The sequence below is a fragment of the Opisthocomus hoazin genome, chromosome 17 (assembly GCF_030867145.1).
Source record: "Opisthocomus hoazin isolate bOpiHoa1 chromosome 17, bOpiHoa1.hap1, whole genome shotgun sequence".
Taxonomy (NCBI): domain Eukaryota; kingdom Metazoa; phylum Chordata; class Aves; order Opisthocomiformes; family Opisthocomidae; genus Opisthocomus; species Opisthocomus hoazin.
Window position 1 is genome coordinate 4,614,062 of NC_134430.1, and position 20,944 is coordinate 4,635,005.

General features: G+C 49.7%; 1 protein-coding gene across 2 annotated transcripts in view; it reads left to right on the forward strand.

Annotated features, from left to right (window-relative positions):
* WDTC1 (WD and tetratricopeptide repeats 1) overlaps positions 1–15,970 on the forward strand; it is a 28,842-nt gene extending 12,872 nt beyond the window's left edge. The window contains exons 6-17 of one of the 2 annotated variants that reach the window (XM_075437752.1): positions 317–504; positions 1,190–1,372; positions 1,665–1,759; positions 2,812–2,927; positions 4,060–4,135; positions 5,868–5,964; positions 7,150–7,323; positions 11,293–11,528; positions 11,910–12,078; positions 12,501–12,693; positions 12,840–13,012; positions 14,605–15,970. In XM_075437752.1, coding sequence (XP_075293867.1) covers positions 317–504; positions 1,190–1,372; positions 1,665–1,759; positions 2,812–2,927; positions 4,060–4,135; positions 5,868–5,964; positions 7,150–7,323; positions 11,293–11,528; positions 11,910–12,078; positions 12,501–12,693; positions 12,840–13,012; positions 14,605–14,623 — 1,719 coding nt within the window. In that variant the 3' untranslated portion in view covers positions 14,624–15,970. Of the gene's footprint in view, positions 1–316; positions 505–1,189; positions 1,373–1,664; positions 1,760–2,811; positions 2,928–4,059; positions 4,136–5,867; positions 5,965–7,149; positions 7,324–11,292; positions 11,529–11,909; positions 12,079–12,500; positions 12,694–12,839 lie in introns of both variants that reach the window. The other variant, XM_075437751.1, reaches the window with a different exon arrangement.
* Positions 15,971–20,944: the final 4,974 nt, after the last annotated feature.

The window sequence follows — 20,944 nt, forward strand, 5'->3', positions numbered from 1 at the left end:
ATGTTAGGAAAAAATTGCATTAAATCCAATACCTGCAATTCTTAGTTTATGCAGCTCCCAGGCTCATCTCATTCTCTCTGTAAATTCAAGGGAAATGCTTGTAGCAAATTGGGATGTGTGACGAAGAGACTATTTTGTGTGCTACTGTAGCTGGTGACTCTTGAGTGTGCTGGCATATGTGTAACATAGGTAATAACACAGATCATCCTGTGTTCCGAAAGCAGGCTGCTCTGTGACCTGCTAGGACAGCTCAGTGATGTGTACGTGAACAGCCCCAGCACTCCTCAAGTGTGAATGTCAAATCTGTCTCCCGCAGTTCTTGCCGCATTCAGGGGATCGGATCCTCATCACGGGAGCTGCAGATTCCAAGGTGCATGTGCATGACTTGACTGTCAAGGAGACCATCCACATGTTTGGAGATCACACCAACAGAGTGAAGCGGATTGCCACGGCTGCCATGTGGCCTAACACCTTCTGGAGTGCAGCAGAGGATGGGCTAATCAGGTACAGATTTCTAGTTTTTCTGCCCCCAAATTAATTGGATTAGGATCCATTGCAGTATGTACTATGCACAGATCTGAAGAGAGACTGTCTTTGTACGAAAGAGTTTAGGCTAATTTCCCCCTTTCCTGAAACTGGAAGGATTCCTCTTGAAATGTAGACTCCTTTGATAAACACTTTCCTCAGCTCCTCTGTTTTCCTCCACTGAAAAGGGGGGCCAAGACAGGAGCAGCCGTGTCAAATGGAAGGGAGATACAACACTGAGCAACGTTTCCCTCCACAGTCATTGGGATTCTTAAATGAGTAATGTTACTCTGAGAGTCTGTTCCACTTCTCGTACAAGCTACTCTTTGTGGGTTCATGACTTGGAGTTTAATTTGGAACTTGAATGAACCCATGCACATTATAGAGCTGGTTTTAATGGTTATCCTGATATTGAGGCCTAGTGTATATTGAACTGAGATGCTTCCAGTAATCTGGCACAAATGGACTGTTAATGTCATTAGTGTCATCTCTGCATGCACAAGTCAAGTAATTAAGCATAGATCACTACTGAGAAGTAGAAATGTGCTGCTTTGAGTGGTCTTCAGTTTGGTCACTTTGGTCACCGTGGAAAGCTAACCTCTCTCTCACTGCTGCTTCTGTCGCTCGGTGACACGGACTGCCTGGCTCTCTCTTCCCCTCGCAGACAGTACGACCTGCGAGAGAACAGCAAACGTTCAGAAGTGCTGATAGACCTGACAGAGTACTGCGGGCAGCTGGTGGAGGCCAAATGCCTGACGGTCAACCCTCAGGATAACAACTACTTAGCAGTAGGGGCAAGCGGCCCCTTTGTGCGGCTCTACGACATACGCATGATCCACAACCACAGGTAACGCTAACTGGCTTTTCTGGGCAGATGAGAGTGCTACAGAAATCTGTTCAAGGCTCTGGTGGGAAGGGGATCTTGCAATGATCTGGCACTCGCCTGTCTCACTGAAGTTTTACCCAGTCTTTTCTGTCTTTCTGTGTGAGTACGTTGGGGTGGTGTGAAGCAGGCTTGTGTCCGCACAGCTGTATGGGCATGAGGCCTTGCCCTTGTGTGTGAACAAGAAGTGTCAGTGTAGTTCAGGCTTGCAGCAGATGAACACTGTGATTATAAGTCTACTTTTCTTTCTGGCTAGAAAAAGCATGAAGCAGAGTCCTTCAGCTGGAGTACACACATTCTGCGACCGACAGAAACCCCTCCCGGACGGTGCAGCACAGTACTACGTGGCAGGTACTGGGACCTGTGCTGGGGGTGGCTGATGGGACTTTAAGTCAATGCCTGAAGACGTGGAGTTCTACCCTTCACACACGAAACCACTGCTTGGAAGAGTTCTTCTCTGATACAGGGGTGTTCCATGGAATTGCAGTTTATTTCACTTCTGTGCTGTGGATTCTTGCTTATGTTACCTGCCTGCTTTCTCTGATTTGGCAGTGGTGTGAGTGGTGAGCTGGCCTTACTTCTTGTTTAGCATAAATGTCTTTTTGTCACTTTTATTGAAAAGTCAAGGATTGGATAACCTGGCTTTCTCCTGGAACTGGTCCCAGCAAGGCTGCTGTTCAGAATCTTTTTGACACAGAAGTGGCTTGTCCTCATCCTGCGGATAAAGAATCAGTGATGCAGTATCTGGGCAATCGAGATGACATTCTTTTCCAGTGCTCATTATTTACTATCTCTTTTCCCCCAAATGTTTGACTTTTTTTAAAGTATCTCAGACCGGCATGTTTAGCAGAGCAGTTTTGACAGTCTTGCTTTTGATGAGTCCCACTAGAGGATTTCTTAAGTCCCCTGAATTGGTCATGCAACACATCTGCTGTCTGAAGCAAAATAACCTGTGTGTGAGCTGAATATTTAGGAGCCGTGGTTTGGTTGTGCTAAGGTCTTTATTAAGGAAACCTGATTAGAAGGTTGAAAATGGAGGTATTTGTTTGCAGATGACCGCAAATCACAGAAGCCAAATCCATAGTGAATACCTAAAACTGAGATTTGTGGGGTTGTACAAATTTCATTGTTAGCAACCTAGTGATAATTCGGTCTTCTCTTCATACAGAGGTGACCTTATGGAATTGATACCTAGAACTTGTGAAAAGGCAGCTGTGAATATCTGCGTGTGTTGGTGGCTGATGGAAGGATTCAATAAACAGCAGTAGGAAATTGAAAATCACTTAGGTGCACCCGCTTCATGACACGCTCTTAACAACCTCTTGTAAAAGCGAGCAGCTGGGGTAGGACAAAGACAATGGTTACTAGCTGCGCTAATACAGATGGACCTCTTCTCTCCGCAGGGCACCTTCCAGTGAAGCTTCCAGACTACAACAACCGGCTGAGAGTTCTGGTGGCCACGTACGTCACCTTCAGTCCTGATGGCACTGAGCTCTTGGTCAACATGGGAGGGGAGCAGGTAAGAAGACAGCTAAAGTTTGGGAGGAAAGTTTGCATTCAGTTGTATTTGTTGGGTCACCATACGTTGTGTGTTCTTAAAAACGGGTATAGTAACTTCTCTGTGGGTAATATGATTGATTTTAAACTGCTTTCCGATTCCTTCAGAGTAAATGCTTGGTATTAGGGATTGATTTGTTATGCTGCCACTGATCAAACTTGAACTACATTCTGTTCTTCTGTTCCAATTCACATTTCAGTCTCTGGAAGAGGAAAAGAAATCCAGTTCTGGAATTGACCTTTACTGACTTAGAAAAGATTTCATAACTTGTTTTTTAAACATCAAACTGCTTCTGTAGTAGAATCTAGTGACTAAGGAACTTAGAGAAGCAAAGGCCTTCACCTGGAATATTGATTGCTTTAGTTTGAAGTGCTGGGTGATATTCATGGATCTTTTGTAAAGCCTATCAGTGAAATGAGAAAATCCTTCTGACAGCATTAATTGGCATGGATTAAGCAGGAACTTGGCTTGTGGGCAGGTTACTCTGTGGTTGTCCTCTACAGATCTCTTTTTCACACGTGTGCTCATTCCCTTTAAGAGAAGGTGCTGAGTTAGATGAGTTGTAGGTCTGATCTGGGCTGTCCATTCCTGTGCCAGTACAGTCTTAAACTGGGGCTTTGCAGGGCTGCTTTCAAAGTTTATCAGGAGATGCTGGTTTCATCTTAGAGATTTTAGCCTTAGTTTAGTGTACCACCTCCTTTCTGTCAATAGATGTTTGATGTCTTCATGATCACTGTGTTAGTTAAATAGTTAAAATACCTTGTTGGAGTTGAAGCTTTTTGGGCAGGTTAGTTTGTGGTCAGGTCATCTTCTAAGTTCTGTAGGGCTGGAGACGGCTTTTCTTACCTCTTGTGGAAGACATGGCTCTTGTTTCTCAGCTTTATTCATTCTGAACCCAGTGCTGGAGTGGAACATGACACTGGTACTGCTGTCATCCTGTGTGTACCCATCTATAAACAAGATTCCCAGTTAGAAAATTGGAAATCACAAAACACAAATGTGGAACCATATGCCCGTCTAGCCCTGTTTTATTTCCGTGACTTGAGCATCTAAGTTTAAGTGACTTTTGTCTCATTCTTTCTTCATTCCTTAGGTCTATTTGTTTGATCTAACATACAAACAGCGACCATACACTTTTCTCCTCCCAAAGAAGTGCCATACTTCAGGGGGTAAGTATGATGCTGTCAGGAAAGTGAGTGGCAGGCAGAGTGAAATCCCGCACTGTACAATTCTCTCTCAGAGTGCAGCCCAAATCTGGGCTGGAACTAGGAAAATAAAGTAGGGCATGGCTGTTGCTGGGCTGTGTCTGCAGTGCAGCTCACACCCTGAGTTCTAAAGCCCTTCTACAGAGTGACAAAATGTGTGCCTTGAGGGGAGAAGTGAGCTGTTGAGAGGTGTATGCCTGTGAGCTAAGGCGAGTGCTTAAAGCTGTGCAAAAAGGATAAAGTAGACTTTGTAGAGTGGGTGAGGTCTTGGTGTCCTGCCTTCAACTAAGGGGGAAAACTGTGGGCAGGTGTGAAAATGGTATATTGTTTTTATTTTTTTTAACCTTATTAGTGTGTAGCATACACCTGTTATCCCTTATGCACTCATGAGGAAGGAGGCAGAACAATCTCTTCCCTAGTCTAAGAATCTGGCCTGGCACTAATATCCCTGCTGGTGGTGAGGTAGTTAAATCAAAAAGTCATTTATTTGAAGAGCAAGTGTATCCAAAAGCCATTTTATTCCTGGCCCTGTTTCTTACAGGGCCTGTTTGTACGCAGATGCTGCAGGCAGTGTGCGGGGAATGGCTACAGCGCTGCTCCCCAGGCAGAGGCTGACTCTTATCAGGGAGTGTTCCCTTCTCAGCCCCTTCCCTGTTCCCGGAGCACTCTGGCAGAGTTTGGTCTGTGTACTCAGCGTGCCTCAGGCCTTAATCTAACACTCACATCCTGGTAGCAAATATATGCCCTGCCTGTCTTTCTCTCCTGTCTTGAATGCATGTGGGTGATCTGTGCTGTGAGGTCACGCTTTAAATGGCAGGACAGCGCTTGAACAGGCTCGCGGTGGTGCGGTTGCAGCGAACGCTCCACCCTGTTGGGCACAGAAAGTTCAGGCAAAGGCTGTGAAGAGGCGGTATCGGTGCAAAGGCTGAACTTCATGTGTGTGCATGTCTCTGCACGCTGAAATCTCCGAGCAGTTCCGCAGACTGGTTGCGCAGTGTCCGTCGTTTCCCAGCCTGTGAAGTGTCCGCAGCAGCACTTCCAGCTGCAACATAAATGCAGTTCGTAAAAATTTAAGTTGAATGTTTTCTGTAGAAATGGCAGATGATGTGGCCGCATGACCTTCAGAGGATTCCTTCCTTGAGCAGTAGGGTGAGAAAAGAACAAAAGGAAGAAAGCATCTGGAATTCCTTTACTGGATTCCTCCAGTGGTTCTGCTCATCCTCCTTGTCCTATTAAATGTTCAACAACTTAGCTCTATGATTCTTTATCTGAGTGAACCTAAAATACAAAGTTACTAATGTTACTAAATACTTCCGCAGTTTTAAGTGTCAGGCTTCTTGTGATCTGTCAGATGCTCCGATTATAGCCTAGACTCAGTCTGAAGACAGTTCAGTTCGAGCCGCCCTCTCTTTGTGAGCGTATGGTTAGTTCTGTGTGTATCTGGTTTTCTGTTCTAGCGTTGTATTGCGAAGGCTACTGCAGAGATCTTGCAGTAAGAAGGCAAATCAAATCCAGGTGGCTGGAGGAGGTGGGCCGTGTGGAATCATGGAACGTTTATTTCTGCTCTGAGTGGGCCTGTGGTGTTGGCTTGGCTCTGCTGTAAGATAAAACCCTGAAGCTTCAGATATTAGTTTGTATAATCTACATTGATACTTAGCGTGGCTGTGTGTATTTTTTTTTTTTTCCTAACCTTCAGAAGTGCAGAATGGAAAAACTTCTACCAATGGAGTGTCGAATGGCATCCATCTCCACAGCAATGGCTTCCGCTTGTCCGAAGGAAGAGCGCATGTGAGGTAAGGGGACAGCTCCACCTACGTGAAATCCCTACAGCTTTGTTCTTGTTGCCTTCCTGTTGCCAAGGTTAGGTGCTGCTAAACAAGGTGTGAAGTGCAAATCTACTTTGTGTGTTGACTTGATTGCTAAGTGATCTCTGTCCTAGGAGCTATATTTGCTTCTGGTGTGTGGTCTATGAACAAGAGTCAGATCAGGCAAGAGCATCCTGCAAGAAATGTTGTCTGTGAGAATTTTTCCCTTGTTATGGTGAATTGCTGCGCACAAATCTGAGAAATTACTTTGCAGACCTGGAAGCAGCGTGTTCTTAGTTGTCCTGAGCGGTTGTTACTACCTGGCCTGCAGGAACTGTGTCTTGGTAAATGGGAGAGGATGTCAGGTCAGAAGAGCCTTGCTTCCCTTTGCCATTTTTTTGGTCACCTGCCCTGCTGCAAACTGAACTGAAGCAGCCGAAATTGCTTTACAACAGTGACACTGGAGTCATTACTCCTGCAGTCTGCAAGTGAGCTAGGAATGGGTGGAGAGCCCTCTCCTGTTGTTCCTTCTGCTTTCTTTCTTTAAAAGCAAAATACAGTTTGGGCAAAGCAGAAGCAGACTTGAAGCATGTCTTGCTGACTGGTTTTGCTCCAGCTGATGAGACGTGGTTAAAAGTGAAGACACAGTGGCTTAATACCATATATGGGTAGTCTAGGTTCCACCAAAATCTCTTTATTGAATGTTTTCAGCTTGTTTCCTCTAGATGGCCCCTCCACCACGGCAGCAGAGATGCGCCTGGAATTTTGGGTTGCTGAGCATGGGCCCTGTGAACTCGGATGCTTGGTTTCCTTCTGACTTTGCATTCTGTTGTACATTGCTAAAAGAGGGTTGGAAATGTTGTTTGCACAGTCAAAGAAAAGATGTATGGGGCAAGTCTGAGGGATTAGATGCTGAAAATACCCATTGTTCAATTTTGAGTGGATGTCTGTATATAAAGAAAAATATAGAAGCAACCAAATGATGGTCAAAAAGAAACCTTCCTCCTAAATACAGGTATTTAGGTACAGGGTCTCTTCTGCCTTTTTCTGAAACTTTTGGTATTAGCTAATGCTTGCTGGGACTTGCTAAGCTAGAACAAAACACTGCAGACATTTAACTGGAGTTATCAGAGCATTAGCATGTGAGACTTACCTGTTCTCCTTTCCCTGCAGTCCCCAGGTGGAGTTACCTCCATATCTGGAGAGAATCAAGCAGCAAGCCAACGAGGCCTTTGCTTGCCAGCTGTGGACTCAGGCCATCCAGCTCTACAGCAAAGCAGTCCAGAAAGCCCCCAACAACGCCATGCTGTACGGAAACAGAGCTGCTGCCTACATGAAGCGCAAGTGGTAAGGAAGCAGGGAACATCAGAGTTTAGTGTCACAGGCAGTGCTGGTGCCTGACTTCTGAGTACCACAGATACCACGTTGTTCACTGTGAAGCACCTGGGTTCCCTGTGTGTTGAGCAGGTTTGGGGTTGTTGGATCAAGCCGTAAGTGAGTCATCTCTGGTACAGAACAAGGGGATTGCACAGCAGCATGTTTTGGAGAAATTATGGCCACAGATACCACACAGGCACGCACAGCTGGTAGTAGCTCATCATTTTGCCTGCTGGCATGCTGAGTAATGTTCTGTTCCTTTCCTGTTTAAAAAGAAACCAAAAATCCATTTCTGAGTAACATCATTACGAGTGTCTCCAAAGGTGTTTGCTTTGGGTAGTTCTCATCTGCATTAGGGTAGGGCTCTAAATCTGCTGTCTACAGATGAGGTAATGGTTGCCTTGCTTTATAACTTTGTATCTCATGATGTAAGATTGTTGTAGGACTGCCTGGAGTTGCTTTGGTTGCTGCTTTATCCAATTAACTAGTACTGCAGACAGACGGGACCTGGTGGTTCCGACATTACCCCAGCTAACCCACGCTCCCCTTGAGTGGAAACAAACCTCTCTGAGGGATCTGGTGGCAACTGGTGCCTCAGAGTCCAGGGGAGGTTCTGTCTTGATTATTACAAAATATGCTGCTAGCCTCTGCAGTAGGTAACGTCTTCTCTGACCAATAGCCAGAGCTGCATCGGCAAGATACAGCTGAGTTATTTTAGTATCTGTCCCCTTGAGCAGAGTAAGACTGAGTAGCATGACTTGCCGTTAACATATTTAAAATAGCTGTGGTCCTTCATCTACATTTGCTTTGTGAGGATATCCTTGTCCTCTCCCTGCTGAAATCCCCAGTATGAATTCTCCCGTATTCTTGCCAAGATAAAGAGCAGCCAGCAGTTGTTGTGACTCTTGGTAACTGGCCTACTGGCTGTTTTGCAATAACAGAGATTCAGGAGCTGCCTCAAAAAGACCTCAGCGTTCAGAGGGGGAGAAGAACAATAGGTTGGGATTAAGGAATGGAAGACAGAAGCGGAGTGCTGATCTCATGAATGACATTTTTCTTATAGGAATCGTTTTTCCCAAAGGATGTTGGCAGATCTGAACCTTTCTGTGTGTCAGCTAGTGCTTTGCAGCAGTTTTTGGTAGCAGAAAGATGTGAAAATGTCTGCACAATGGGTTTCTGTGACATGCAATGATTAGAATTTGAATAATAGTGAGCTGATATCTTCTCTGGTCCAGAAAAGACAGGGCACTTTTCTGCTAGGAACGGCTGCTGGTGTATGGCAGAAGGTGGCTGGGATGTCACTGGGAAGGAGGGTGAAGGAGTGGGACAGTGACCCACGCACCATGTGTCTCTAAGGTGTCCTTCATCTTTGGAGCAGGAACAGCTAAAGGCCATGCTGCGGAACGCTGCAGGTCTTGCTTTGGCCTTGTTCTCTGAATAACAGAGAGATCTAGAAAAAAGGAAGGTCTGTAATTTCCTGACCTCCCCTTGTTCATCTCCCTTAAGATGCCGCTCGTACTCTGCAGCGCTTCTAAGGCTGTCCTTTTAAAATTTTCCCAGAAGAGCCAACTGCATCAGTCTCCAGACTGCTTTTAGCAGTCTGTCTTGACAGCACTTAGCTGATTTCCAGTTTGAGCGTTTTTGCACAACCTGAGTCAAACCTGTAACGGTGGGAGAAGTTGGTGCCTGCTTTACATCTCAGCGTGTACATTTTCACACCAGTCTCTTGGGCTGTCTGACACTGGTAGTTGAGGCTGAAGGATTTCTGAGGGTGGCAAAGCAGCTAATAGTCCAGTCAGCTCTGACAATGCGAGACACCCATCTGTCCTCATAACAGGTAACTTGCATTCCCTCTTTCTTTGAATCCAAGTGGCCTGATGCTGTGCATCCAGCCTCCTGGATTCACACAGATACAGTGCTGCAAAGACATCCATAAAGAGCCATGTTTCTTCTGCTCTGCTTCGGATATCATGGGCTCCACCTTCCGTACTGTGCTAGCAAGCTGTAATACGTGGGCAATATCTGCCTAGACAGGAGGGAGCAATGGGGTGAATGGTTTGCAGAACATGCTTGTGGCACTGAATAAGCGCGGCTTAGCGTGTAGCCCAAAGACGTGGAGCTCCCTTTAATGAGTAGAGACACAGGAGCACCTCTTCCTTGACAAAGGCTCCACGGGATCTAAAATTGTCGCCCTGTGGAAGGTACAGCGCAATTCTTCCCCTTCCCCTTGGGACTGTTTCGGACTTTAGTAGGTGCAGTGCACATAGGTTACGGGTGTGAAACATTATTATTACTATTAGCCATCATGTGGAGACTTGGCACTGTCCTAACACAAACTGGTGCCTCTGAACAGTTCTGGCTCGATGCTGGTATAGCCAGCGTGTCAGCCCTGGCGGACTTCTCGGCCTCTGTCAGTCTGAACTGAATACCAGCATGCAGGGCTCTTCAAGCCTCCCCTGCTTCTCGACTGTGAGCAGGGGCACTCTTATTCGCACAGCCATGGAGCTTAGGGAAATCAAATGTAATCTCCAGTAAAATAGGATATAAATATCCATTGTGGTCTGCTGTTTCTAAAACTGCAAGTTTTTTCCTATAAAGGTGAGAAAAGACTGCTGCTTTAGACATGTCTGTCAGGGCTATGAAGTGTGGTGGTTCTGTAGCTGCTTCTGGAGGGCTATGAGGGGCTGTGACTGTGGGCAGGGGGTTCTGTAGCTGTGTCTGGAGTGCTACAAGGGGCTGTGACTGTGGGCAGGGGGTTCTGTAGCTCCTTCTGGAGGGCTGCGAGTGGCTGTGACTGCGGGCAGGGGGTTCTGTAGCTGCTTCTGGAGGGCTACGAGTGGCTGTGACTGCAGACAGGGGGTTCTGTAGTTGCTTCTGGAGGGCCATGAGGGGCTGTGACTGTGGGCAGGGGGTTCTGTAGCTCCTTCTGGAGGGCTACGAGGGGCTGTGACTGCGGGCAGGGGGTTCTGTAGCTGCTTCTGGAGGGCCATGAGGAGCTGTGACTGTGGGCAGGGGGTTCTGTAGCTCCTTCTGGAGGGCTACGAGGGGCTGTGACTGCGGGCAGGGGGTTCTGTAGCTCCTTCTGGAGGGCCATGAGGGGCTGTGACTGTGGGCAGGGGGTTCTGTAGCTGCTTCTGGAGGGCTGCGAGTGGCTGTGACTGTGGGCAGGGGGTTCTGTAGCTGCTTCTGGAGGGCTGCGAGTGGCTGTGACTGCGGGCAGGGGGTTCTGTAGCTGCTTCTAGAGGGCTACGAGTGGCTGTGACTGTGGGCAGGGGGTTCTGTAGCTGTGTCTGGAGTGCTACGAGGGGCTGTGACTGTGGGCAGGGGGTTCTGTAGCTGCTTGTGAAGGGCTACGAGTGGCTGTGACTGTGGGCAGGGGGTTCTGTAGCTCCTTCTGGAGGGCTGCGAGGGGCTGTGACTGTGGGCAGGGGGTTCTGTAGCTGCTTCTGGAGGGCCATGAGGGGCTGTGACTGCGGGCAGGCAAACATGCTGCCACGCTGTGCGTCCACAGAGGGGCAAGCGTGAGCTGCCGTGCTCCGAGGAGGCCCCGCTCGCCTTGCAGGAGAGGCCTTGTGTCTGCTTGGCCAGAGGGCTGGTGCATCCTCCATCTTCAAAGGACTTCCCTAAATGTGTTCTATCAGTGAGCTCTGCTCTGTCAGATTTAAAATGGCAGGTCAAGGCTTGCCGGGCTTCCCTGCGCGGTCACGTTACAGGGCTGCCTGTGCACGTGTGGAGGTGCATTCAAGAAGCTGGGCTTGGTCAGATGGTGCCTCTGGGAAACAGCTAATGCTATTAGTATGTGAGCTTGTGGGGTGTCTGCTCACGGAGAGAGAGCTGGAAACAACCAGCTTTGGAGTGAAACGAGGGCAAGGAAATGGCAGCGGAAAATGTGTGCGGTTCCTGTTTGGGCTGTCTAACCCACCCCTGCCTTTTCTTCAGGGATGGGGACCATTATGATGCTTTGAGAGACTGCTTGAAGGCCATATCCTTGAATCCATGCCACCTGAAGGCCCATTTCCGTCTTGCCCGCTGTCTCTTTGAACTCAAGTACGTGGCAGAAGCACTGGAGTGTCTGGATGACTTTAAAGGGAAGTTCCCAGAACAAGCACATAGCAGTGCCTGCGATGCGCTAGACAGAGACATCAATGCAGCCCTCTTCTCCAAGAGTGATAACGGTGAGTGCCAGTTGTTCAGCGTGGCTCTTCAAGGTTATACTAAAATCTAATGATAAGACAAAGAATTTTCTCCTTAAACCGTCCCTCTGAAGTAAAGCTCCAACTTCTGAGAGATTGGTTGTTACTGTGCACAAAAACTGGCCTGAGCCTGTTGTTTCCTTGCGCCTGGTCCTGGCTTGCTCTTGAGTGAGAGTATGAGAAAAGGAGTCTGATGTGCCCAGGAGATCATCTGGAAGGAAGCTTGTCCTTCGAAGCCCTGCTCGCTGCTGGAATTGTCCTTTACTCTTGTCTAAAGCTGTTGGGGTCTCCTAGAGTGCTTTCTGTTTGCTGAGAACATGTTCCTCCCCAAATTGTAATGCAGGAAATCTGTTGTCTTTCCAGCTGAAGACAAGAAAGGGGGTGGCCCTATCCGGCTGCGAGCCACGGGCCGCAAGGATTCCATCTCAGAGGATGAGATGGTGCTGAGGGAGCGCAGCTATGACTACAAATTCCGATATTGTGGCCACTGTAACACTACTACAGACATCAAAGAGGCCAATTTCTTTGGCAGGTATGTTGGCAGAGCGTAATAGGGATGCAGGACAGGAGCGTGAGCAGCAGCAGAACGCGCTCTCCCATCGGATAAAGCCTCATGCGTAGCCCCGTGCGACTGTTCATAAAATGACGCTGACACTGGTTTGCGGGGTTGAAAAAGATGACAGAAACCCTCCTACTTGTGTGGCTGCGTGAATAGCTGGTTCAGTAGCAGATCCACAGAGGACCTGGTTGGGCTAGAGTTTCAGAAAAGCCATTTGGGATTGAGAACATGAACCCTGGGGATGGAGGGAACCACCACAGAAAGCTTTGTCTGGATCCATAAGCGTGAGGGGTGGCAGCCTGCTGATTATAAAAGCCAACTGAGATTCTGGTGTCTGCTAGAGACTAGCTTTGGCTCTGCGCTGTGATCTCCAGTCTCTGCTCCTCTCACCCTAGCAATGCACAGTACATAGTCAGTGGGTCAGATGACGGCTCCTTCTTCATCTGGGAGAAAGAAACCACCAACCTTGTTAGAGTGCTGCAGGGAGACGAGTCGATTGTGAATTGTCTCCAGCCTCATCCCAGTTACTGCTTCCTGGCCACCAGCGGCATTGACCCAGTTGTACGACTGTGGAACCCTAGGCCAGAGGTAAGAGCCGCAGGGAGAGGCTCTCTTGTCATGAGATGTAACACACATGGGTCTTTCCTGCTGGGATCTCTCGAGAGCTGCAGCAGCAGTAACAGCCTTTGGTCCCAGCACTGCCTTGCTGAGTGCTCTCCCTTCTTGTCTTGCAGAGTGAAACCCTTAATGGCCGCGTGGTAGTGGACATGGAAGGTGCTTCCCAAGCTAACCAGAGACGAATGAATGCAGACCCGCTGGAGGTGATGTTGCTGAACATGGGGTACCGGATTACAGGACTGACCAGCGGTGGGGCTGGAGGCTCAGATGATGAAGACAGCTCAGAGGGGCAAGTCCAGTGCCGGCCCAGCTAAAACAGAACTGCCTCTCCTTCCTCTAACTGTTTGGCTGAAAGGGAACCTAGTTTCCTTGGTCCTGAACTTTCTCTGATGAATGACTGCACTGTTTCGCACTATGCACAGAGTAGGACAAGCTGGCAGGGGCGGGAGCGGCTGTCTCTTTAAACCATCGCCACCACCTCCTCCTCCTCCCGTCGCGCTACTGAGCAGCATGGCAGTGCAGTCCGGGGTTTGCCTTTAGTGGAGTTTAGTCCCAACAGGGGTCTTTGAGTTGTCTGTGAGCAGTGTAAGCTGGTGAATTTGTTTCCAGAGCTGCTGTATGATCTGGTACAGGGGGGTGTTGCCTGCATTTGTGCATTTGGAGAGGGGATGTTAAATTCCTGAATAAAATACAAACCTAGGGCAGGGGTTATGGAATGAATTTACTGCAGTGATCTTGGTTTTGAAAGCTTGACTCTGCTTTTGTGCTGCCAGCCTGTCTAGAGGCCCCTGGTTTAGGGTTGTTGGCTGTGAAACACTTGTTTTGTCCCATAACATCTTTCCTCTGGCTTCCATCTCTAAGATGTTGTCACCAGATGCGGCTGTGTTGTGTTAAGGACTGGATGTTGCCTGTCTTGTCCCTGGGCATCTGTCTTGGTTGACGAATCTGTGAAGGCACTGAGTGGGTGCAGCTCAGCAGGGCAGGATGTGCTTGCCCAGCCCTGATACTTTCTTCTGTGGTCTGTGAACCCGTGGAGAAAGGTGACAGCGATGGGAGCAGGTTTGATCAGAGGCCTCGGACTTGCGTAGCTAAAGCTGCTGAGGAAAGGGGCTGGTAACAGCTCTCTCACAGACCTTCTCTCTCTGTTGGCCAACATGTGCGTGGCTGTATTCACCTTCTCTTCTCCACCTCACCTGTGCTGGAGCTGAGAACGTTGCCACCAACGTTGTACATGTTGCAACTCAAGTTTCGAGTTTTTAGCCAGCAGCGTTTTTGTGCAGTCGGCTGCTCTGTCTCGGCCCAGGGCGGGCCTGCTCCGCCTCGTCGTTGGTGTAACATCTGATGGATTAGTGGTCCTCTCAGGAACCCTCCTTCCTCTTTGCCCTTCTCCACACACTGGCTCTGGCTGCAAAGCTGGGAGCACGCCTAGAAATGCAGCTCTGTACTTCCATTCCTCCCCCTCTCATGTAACGTGCAGCCCCATTTTCCCCTCTTGCAGTTGCCAAACACTAAATATCAAGTAGATCTTACACAGCTGTGCTACAACTGAATCCGAAGAGGTTGTTTTTTCTAGGACTATCAACTAAGACCAAAGAGCCCCTGGAGATCTTAACTGCTCTGTGCTGTCTCGTATCTCTTACTGCTGAAGGTCTGAACATGCTAGCCTTGGTCCCAGGGGTGTGAGATGTGTGTCTGGGAGCGTGTGCGCATGTGTGTGTGCTGCATTAGGGCTGTTCATCCATGTGGTGCAATCCCTGGTCTTCCTGTTCCTGCTGTGGAAAGATGAGAGGCCTCCCTTTCCTTCTCTGGCTGCCAGGCGTTGATGAGAGAGGCTGCGCAGTGCTGGCTGATCAAGGTAACTGGCTTTCCTCTCCCTTCCAGAACAGTCTTTACGAGATGAGTGAGCCTTGTGCAGGAGGGAGAGAGGTCACAGAGGCTCGGAGCTGGCAGCGTCTCTCCAAGGACACTGTTCCCTGCGTAGAGAGATCCCCCACGCCCCCCTTGTCATGGCAGTGGAGCTAACTGGGACCTGATCTCTGCCCCTCGGACACAGACGTCCACCTACTCTTTGACGTGTGGGTGAAACTGAGCCTTGGCGGACCCCGCTGTTGTGGGAGCGTGCCCCCCGCCGCCCAGAAGCGCCTGGCTTACCTTGAGCCGTGCCGACAGACTCGCCCTCCGTCTCCTGCTGAGGCAGAGCTCTCCCGGGACGGGTGGGCGCTCGGCTGCTGAGGGCCTGTTCGCTTGTTTGCACGCGGTGCCGGCGCGGTGGGTGGGGCTGCTTGCTCGGTTTGCCTGTTTGGTTGCGTGCAAGCTGCCCCACGCAGGGTGTGCTGTGGCACTCGATGCTCTTCAAAACCCAGAGGCAACAGAAAATTCTTCTCACTCGGGTGGCTTTTTGACATGGTCTGGCCTTTTCTTTTTTTGCTTAAGGCTTTCCTACTAGACGCATCCTCTTTTTCTCCCCCCTTCTCCTCCCACTCAAACTTTTTTTTTTTTCCAGCTTTCAGTAGACAGTGTCTGCAGACTTTGATTTTTAAACTGAGAGACTGAGATGGAAAGCTCTGAAGAGAACAGACCTCTCCCTCCCCATTCACCTTTTGCTGTGGCAGCTATTTTTTGTTGTTTTTACCCTTGTGAGACAGTGGAGCTCCCTTACCTGCCAGTTGCAGTGTGAAAGCTACAAGATTCCCTGCCTCTGCAGTGGATTACTTTTTTTAATGGCGGCTTGGGTTAAAAAACGATAAATAATAATGGGAGAGAAGGGGAGAGGAAAATCTTTTTGCCTCTAGCCCCTTTTCCCCTTGTTGTGGGCAGATTACCTGCTTTGTCGCTTGTTAACAAGGAATTTGTATTTATTGGTAAAGGAAAAAAAAACATGCTGGGGAAGTAGGGAGAAAATGTTGCTTTATTGACCTCTGCTGTTTACTTCAACCCCTCTTTGGGAAAGCTTCTTCCTGCTCTTTCTGGTTAACTCTTTCTAGCCTGGGATACGCAGGGATGCCTCCTTTATTTTTGTATTCTAGCAATGGGCTCTCCGTTAGGAGACTCTAGGATTCTCTTAGTGTTGCAATGACCATTGCTTCTCGCTTTTTCAAGTACTAAAGATGATCATCTCGTAAACTTTGCCCCTGCAGTTGTAGAGGTAACACACAAGCCTTACTGCCCTCATTAGAAGGAGCAGAAAACTTGTTTCTCTGGTCCCTGGAAGAGAAAGGGTTAAGCAATTAAACAATTCTTTGTTCTAGTTCTTTCTTGGTGTCATTTTGTTTGGGGGGATCGTTCTGGCTTTGTTCTTCTCCCCTGTGGATGTGGACAGGGGTGGGCGGAGGGTGGCCTGGTTGGGCTGGATGTTGTCTGTTCACCAGTGCTGCTTTGTGGAGAGTAGCATCCCCAGTGAACTGGAGTGGGAAGGGGCCTGGGGAGCCCGAACCGTGGCTCGTCAGCCGTGGTGGCTGCTGAGTTGGTGCTGGTGTTAGTTTATCCCGGTGTGGGACCTCAGAGCTGTCGGTGCAGCGAGGGCCGGGGCTGTGTTTGGGGGCAGCGTCTGCCTCCGGCTTGCTTTAGAGCTAAAGCTGCAGATGCTGGGGTGAGGATGAGAACGGCTGCTTGGGGCTCGCCGGGGAAGAGAGAAGCCATGCACGTGTCTTACGGACAGATGAATGGTGCTGTAATGGAGTTAGTTTCTCTGAATCATGTTTTGTCAGGGTGTGGGGTAAAATTGGTAAAATCTTCCTCGAGTCCCTGCTGAATCCAAGAGTTAGAGGTGAGCGGGGCAGGGGGCAAAAATCTGGGTAAGGGAAATTCACTCATCCTTTTCCTTTTAGTTATTTAAGCCCCTTGCCCTGAGAAGACGAGCCCTGGTGGCTTAGCCTGTGGGGCAGACCCAAGGTCACCTGCCTGCGTCATCGTGTTACTGACTGATCTTCAGAGACGTTTCCGCTGTCAGAAACAACGCACTTATTGCCTTAAAGTGTCTCGCACTCAGCGTGGTGTGTTGGGACATCAGCATTTAGACCCAGAGATGATCCCTTGCTCAAGGATCTCACAAACTCACTTTCTCCTCTGGGCCTCTGCTGCAAAACCTCCCAGATACTTCCCTGCCCTCCAAGCTGCAGAATGCCAGGCCTTAAGTAAGAGTTAGGAACCCAGTCTGCTATTTTCAGAATCCATTTGAACTCTTAAAAATTCCTGTTGGACACCTTTCAGCCGAAGGCCTTCTGAGGCCTCTTCATTTCAAATCCTCCCTGATAGAAATTATTGCTTTAAAAGACTGCTCTAACAAAGCAGTGTGCATCCACAGCTGGAATTGGCAATCAGCTAATTAGGTCAGATCTTGGACTGAATGGTTGGACAAAGACGAAGCGTGGAAGGGGAAGCGGAGTGGTTGAATTGTGGGTGGAAAAGGCTGGAAGGACCCAGAAAATGAGTTTTATTTGTAATTTGGTAAAGGAATTGGACTGAGGAAGGAGAGGAGCGATATGCTCTAGGATGTGAGGAGAAGAACAGTCGCAGCCCAACTGATGAGTCTGCTGTTGATGTAACTGTTCGCAGTGCCAGGAAACAAGTCTGCAAAGGGCTCAAGATGGCTCCTGTCTCCCAGCAAAATGGGAGCAGGATGTCAGGAAGCTGCCTGCTGTTGCAGCGAGGAATTCAGTCCTCTGCGTGTTATGCTCCTTGTAGCTTGTTTAGGCCTTGCTGCTGCAGGAGGTGGGACTGATCTGGACCCCCTCTGGGGCTGGCAAGGAGAGACGGTGGGCCTGTTTGTGGATTTCATAGCTGAGAAATCATCGTGACCGGCATGCACTTGGCTCTTTGAGCTCCTCCACCTTGTGCCCCTTGTCCCTGAGAAACTGGTGGCGTTCCCTTTAAAGAGAAAAGTTGCCCTGTGGATTGACTCTGTCAATTGGAGAGGGGGAGAAAGAGACAGAAATGCGGCTTTCGAGTGACAGGGAAGCAGAAAAGACCTGAAGGTTAGAGCTGAGGGGCGAGATGTCTTAGGGGCATTGCTTTTGGGGTGGGTGGCTGAGCCTGCGTATGTTCTTGCGCTTGTGAGTAGCACCATCATCAGTACAGATGCGAGTGACGTTTCTGGTTCACGCTGAGCGATTAGAGGCTGTCAGATTGCAGCAGGCACAGACCACAGGAAAGGAACAACAAAAACGCAAAGCAACCCACCCCAGCATCACCTCCAGGGCGGGGGAAGGACGCCTCGGTGTCCTCCATCAGCCGGTGCCTCGGTGACATTTTAAATAGACTCCTGCACGCGGTGTTGCCTGCTGCTGCCTCGGTTGTCAATGTCAGAAGGGGGAGGGGATCTCTTCCTTGAGTGGTTTGGTTCTGGCAGTCGCTGTAATGTTTGAGCTGTCACAACAGGGAAGGTTCCCAAGGAAGCCACTTACTGAACAAGAGCTGGCTGGGTGCCTGCTCCTTTCAGGGTCAGAGATGAGCGGGGGTAGAAAGGGGAGGTAACCAAACCCCTTCCAGGCCGAGCTCCAGCTACAGCCATGGTGGCGTGCGCTTGGACAAACCCAAACCGGTGCGTGGCCTGGGCTGCTCCCTCGGACGGGCTCTGCTCTCGGCGGGGCTCGCGTCTCCGGGGCGTGTGATGCGCTGGCACCTGCAGTGAGCAGGCAACGGCTGTTGGCCTGAGGATGTTTTGGGCCCACGGGAGGTAGAGCTGCTTCCTTGCTGACAGGAGAGAGGGGCCGTCGGTGGCGAGGCGCTGGCAGAAGTGGGAGTGAAACCTTTTGTTTCTCGTCAAATGAGAGATTGCAAAAACAATGATGGCAGTACTCCTGCTCTGTACATCGATCTGGTGTTGTAGTCAGGCAAGATAGCTGCAATAAAAAGCCCAGCCGTTAATTTTATGCATGGAGAACTTTTTACCTGCTCTCCCCTCCCTGATTCCCCCCCCCGCAGTTTCTTTTCCAACTGCAGCTATTTTTCCCTGCTGACTTCAGGTGTTTTGTATTCCGCTTAGATCAATAGCAGTAGAACAGCAGCAGCTTTCCAGTTGTCACTAGGAAGACCCTGCTGTCAGCTACAGCTCACCTGTTTTCTGCCAGTGCGGTACTGGGGACAGAGAGCCCTTCTGCTTGCCTGACAAACACAAAAGAAAGCTGTGCAGTACAGGAGTGCTGTATTGATTTTTCTTTTTTCTTTTTTTTTTTTTTTTTTAAAATCCAGCCTGGGGAAAACAGTGTGTTTTCCTGTGCTCCAGCAGCTGGGTTTGCCTTCCTGCATTTGGCTAAATAGGGAATAAACTGGGCTGTCTGCAATGCCCCCTGCCCAGGCGGGAGGGGAGGCTGTGGGGCGGCGCTGCGGGGAGACGCGTCCTGCTGAGGCTGTCGGCATTGTCCGTGCTGCGTGGCTTTGCCAAGGGAGCTGGTCCCTCGTGCGACGCTGCTTAACAGCCTCCGAGACACACGCAGGGAGAGCAAATCCATTGCCTAATCCGGCGAGCGCGCCAGGACCACATGAGCTGATGTGAACATTGGCCCCTATTCATAGATGTTAACAATCTCTGATATTCGTGTTAGCCTGGAGCGAATCAATGCAAGCATTTTTCTTCATTGAACAAAAAGTGTTCGGTGAAACACATACAACCTTTGTGTGCATCTTCCATCCGAAGTGCCAAAATAGAAGTGTCTGTTAGAAACCAGAGCACCAGGCATGGCTTTGCCCTCGAGGGTGTCTGCATTTCCTCGGCTTTCTCTCCTTTGGAACTGGACTATTTTGTGAATTCCCTCACCATCAGATTCCGAGGAGCGTGATCTTGGGCTCTTGATCAGCTCTGATGCAGTGACAGGTCATGCTGAGACGATGGCCGTGCTGCAGCTCGACGTGAGCCGCTCTGCGTGAGTGCCTCGGCCGATGGCTCTGCTTCCATCCAGACGCCTCCGAAGCAGCCTTCCCTCTTGGAGGGGCTCTTCTAAAACATGGTCTAGACTAGGAAATAAGGGTGGGATGGTAGATGGTCTCTTGAGGCGAGAAAATGTAGTCTTCATGCATTACTAAGCTAGTTGAGTTGAAGCCTGACTACTCCTACGACAAGGTAGCGTGTATCGAGGGCGGGTAGGCCACCTCTGTGCTAGACTGTTGGCCAATGCTTTCTGCTGCCACACCGGCACCTCCGGCGTGCCGCTGCTGTGGGCGCAGGTTACCGAGCTCCAGGGCTTTCACACTGGAAGCTTCACTAGGGGAAAATTCAGTGAGCATGTTCTGTCCCCAGAAGAGAATACATTGATAAATGGGGAAGGTTGGACTCAGCTTAATTATTGAGCACAGTCGGGTAATGGAAAGCAGAACGCATAAAGTAGAGATAAATCTTTGATGAAGGAGAGAAATTTTGGTAAAAATTTGGGCTGTTATGTGGAAGCTCTGAGTTTGTGATTACCGTTGGGAACGTGGCTCTTGCTGTTAACAGGGTTTGCTAATAACTAAAGCCAGCACCTTCTGTGAGCGGAGGGCTTGGCTCTGCATTGCCTCCACTCCGTGTGCTGCAGCAAAAATCCCTTGGCATCGTGCTGTGTGACACCACAAACTGCGCTGGGGAGCTCCGGTCACTGCTGGCCTTGAAGGGAAATGCAGCTCAAGGTCTCTGTGCATGGAGGAAACAAGCGGCTTCCAAGGAAAGCACGGAAGGATGCGAAGAGGCGAGTGGGGTCTGGACGCTCGGCAGCTTTCCTGCACCTGCCAGGCAGAGCATCCCCGTCCCGGCTCTGCTGGGCTGGGGCAAGCGCCGTCCTCCCGGTTCTTCCCACTCCCTTCAGTGAGTTGTCACTCTGTATTTGGCCGAGTGTGTTGTGGTGGGTGGAAAAATCTGGAATAAACATATTTCTTCTTCAGCTTCCTCGTGTAGTTTGAATTAAACTTCCTAATAAAGCAATTGTTATTTTTCTAATCTCATTCTCCATTTGTAAATGCTGTTCCTCCCCTCGCAGTACCTGGACCACCTCCTCCTCCTCCTCTCTCAGGGGCGGCCGGGTGTGACGCTGGCTCCTGCCTTTGGGCTGCCTCTCCCAGCTCCCGAGCTGCGGAAGGGCGGCCAGGGAGAGCTCGGCTGCCGCGGTTCCTGTGGTGGAGCCGCACAAGGTAGGTGCGAGGGGCGCGGTACCTGCCTGGAGGCGCAGAGCCATAGCCGAAAGCCCCCGCTGCGACACAAACCCGGGGCCTTTCCCAGCCCCCCAAAGCCCTGGGGGAAAGCGCGGAGCTCGGC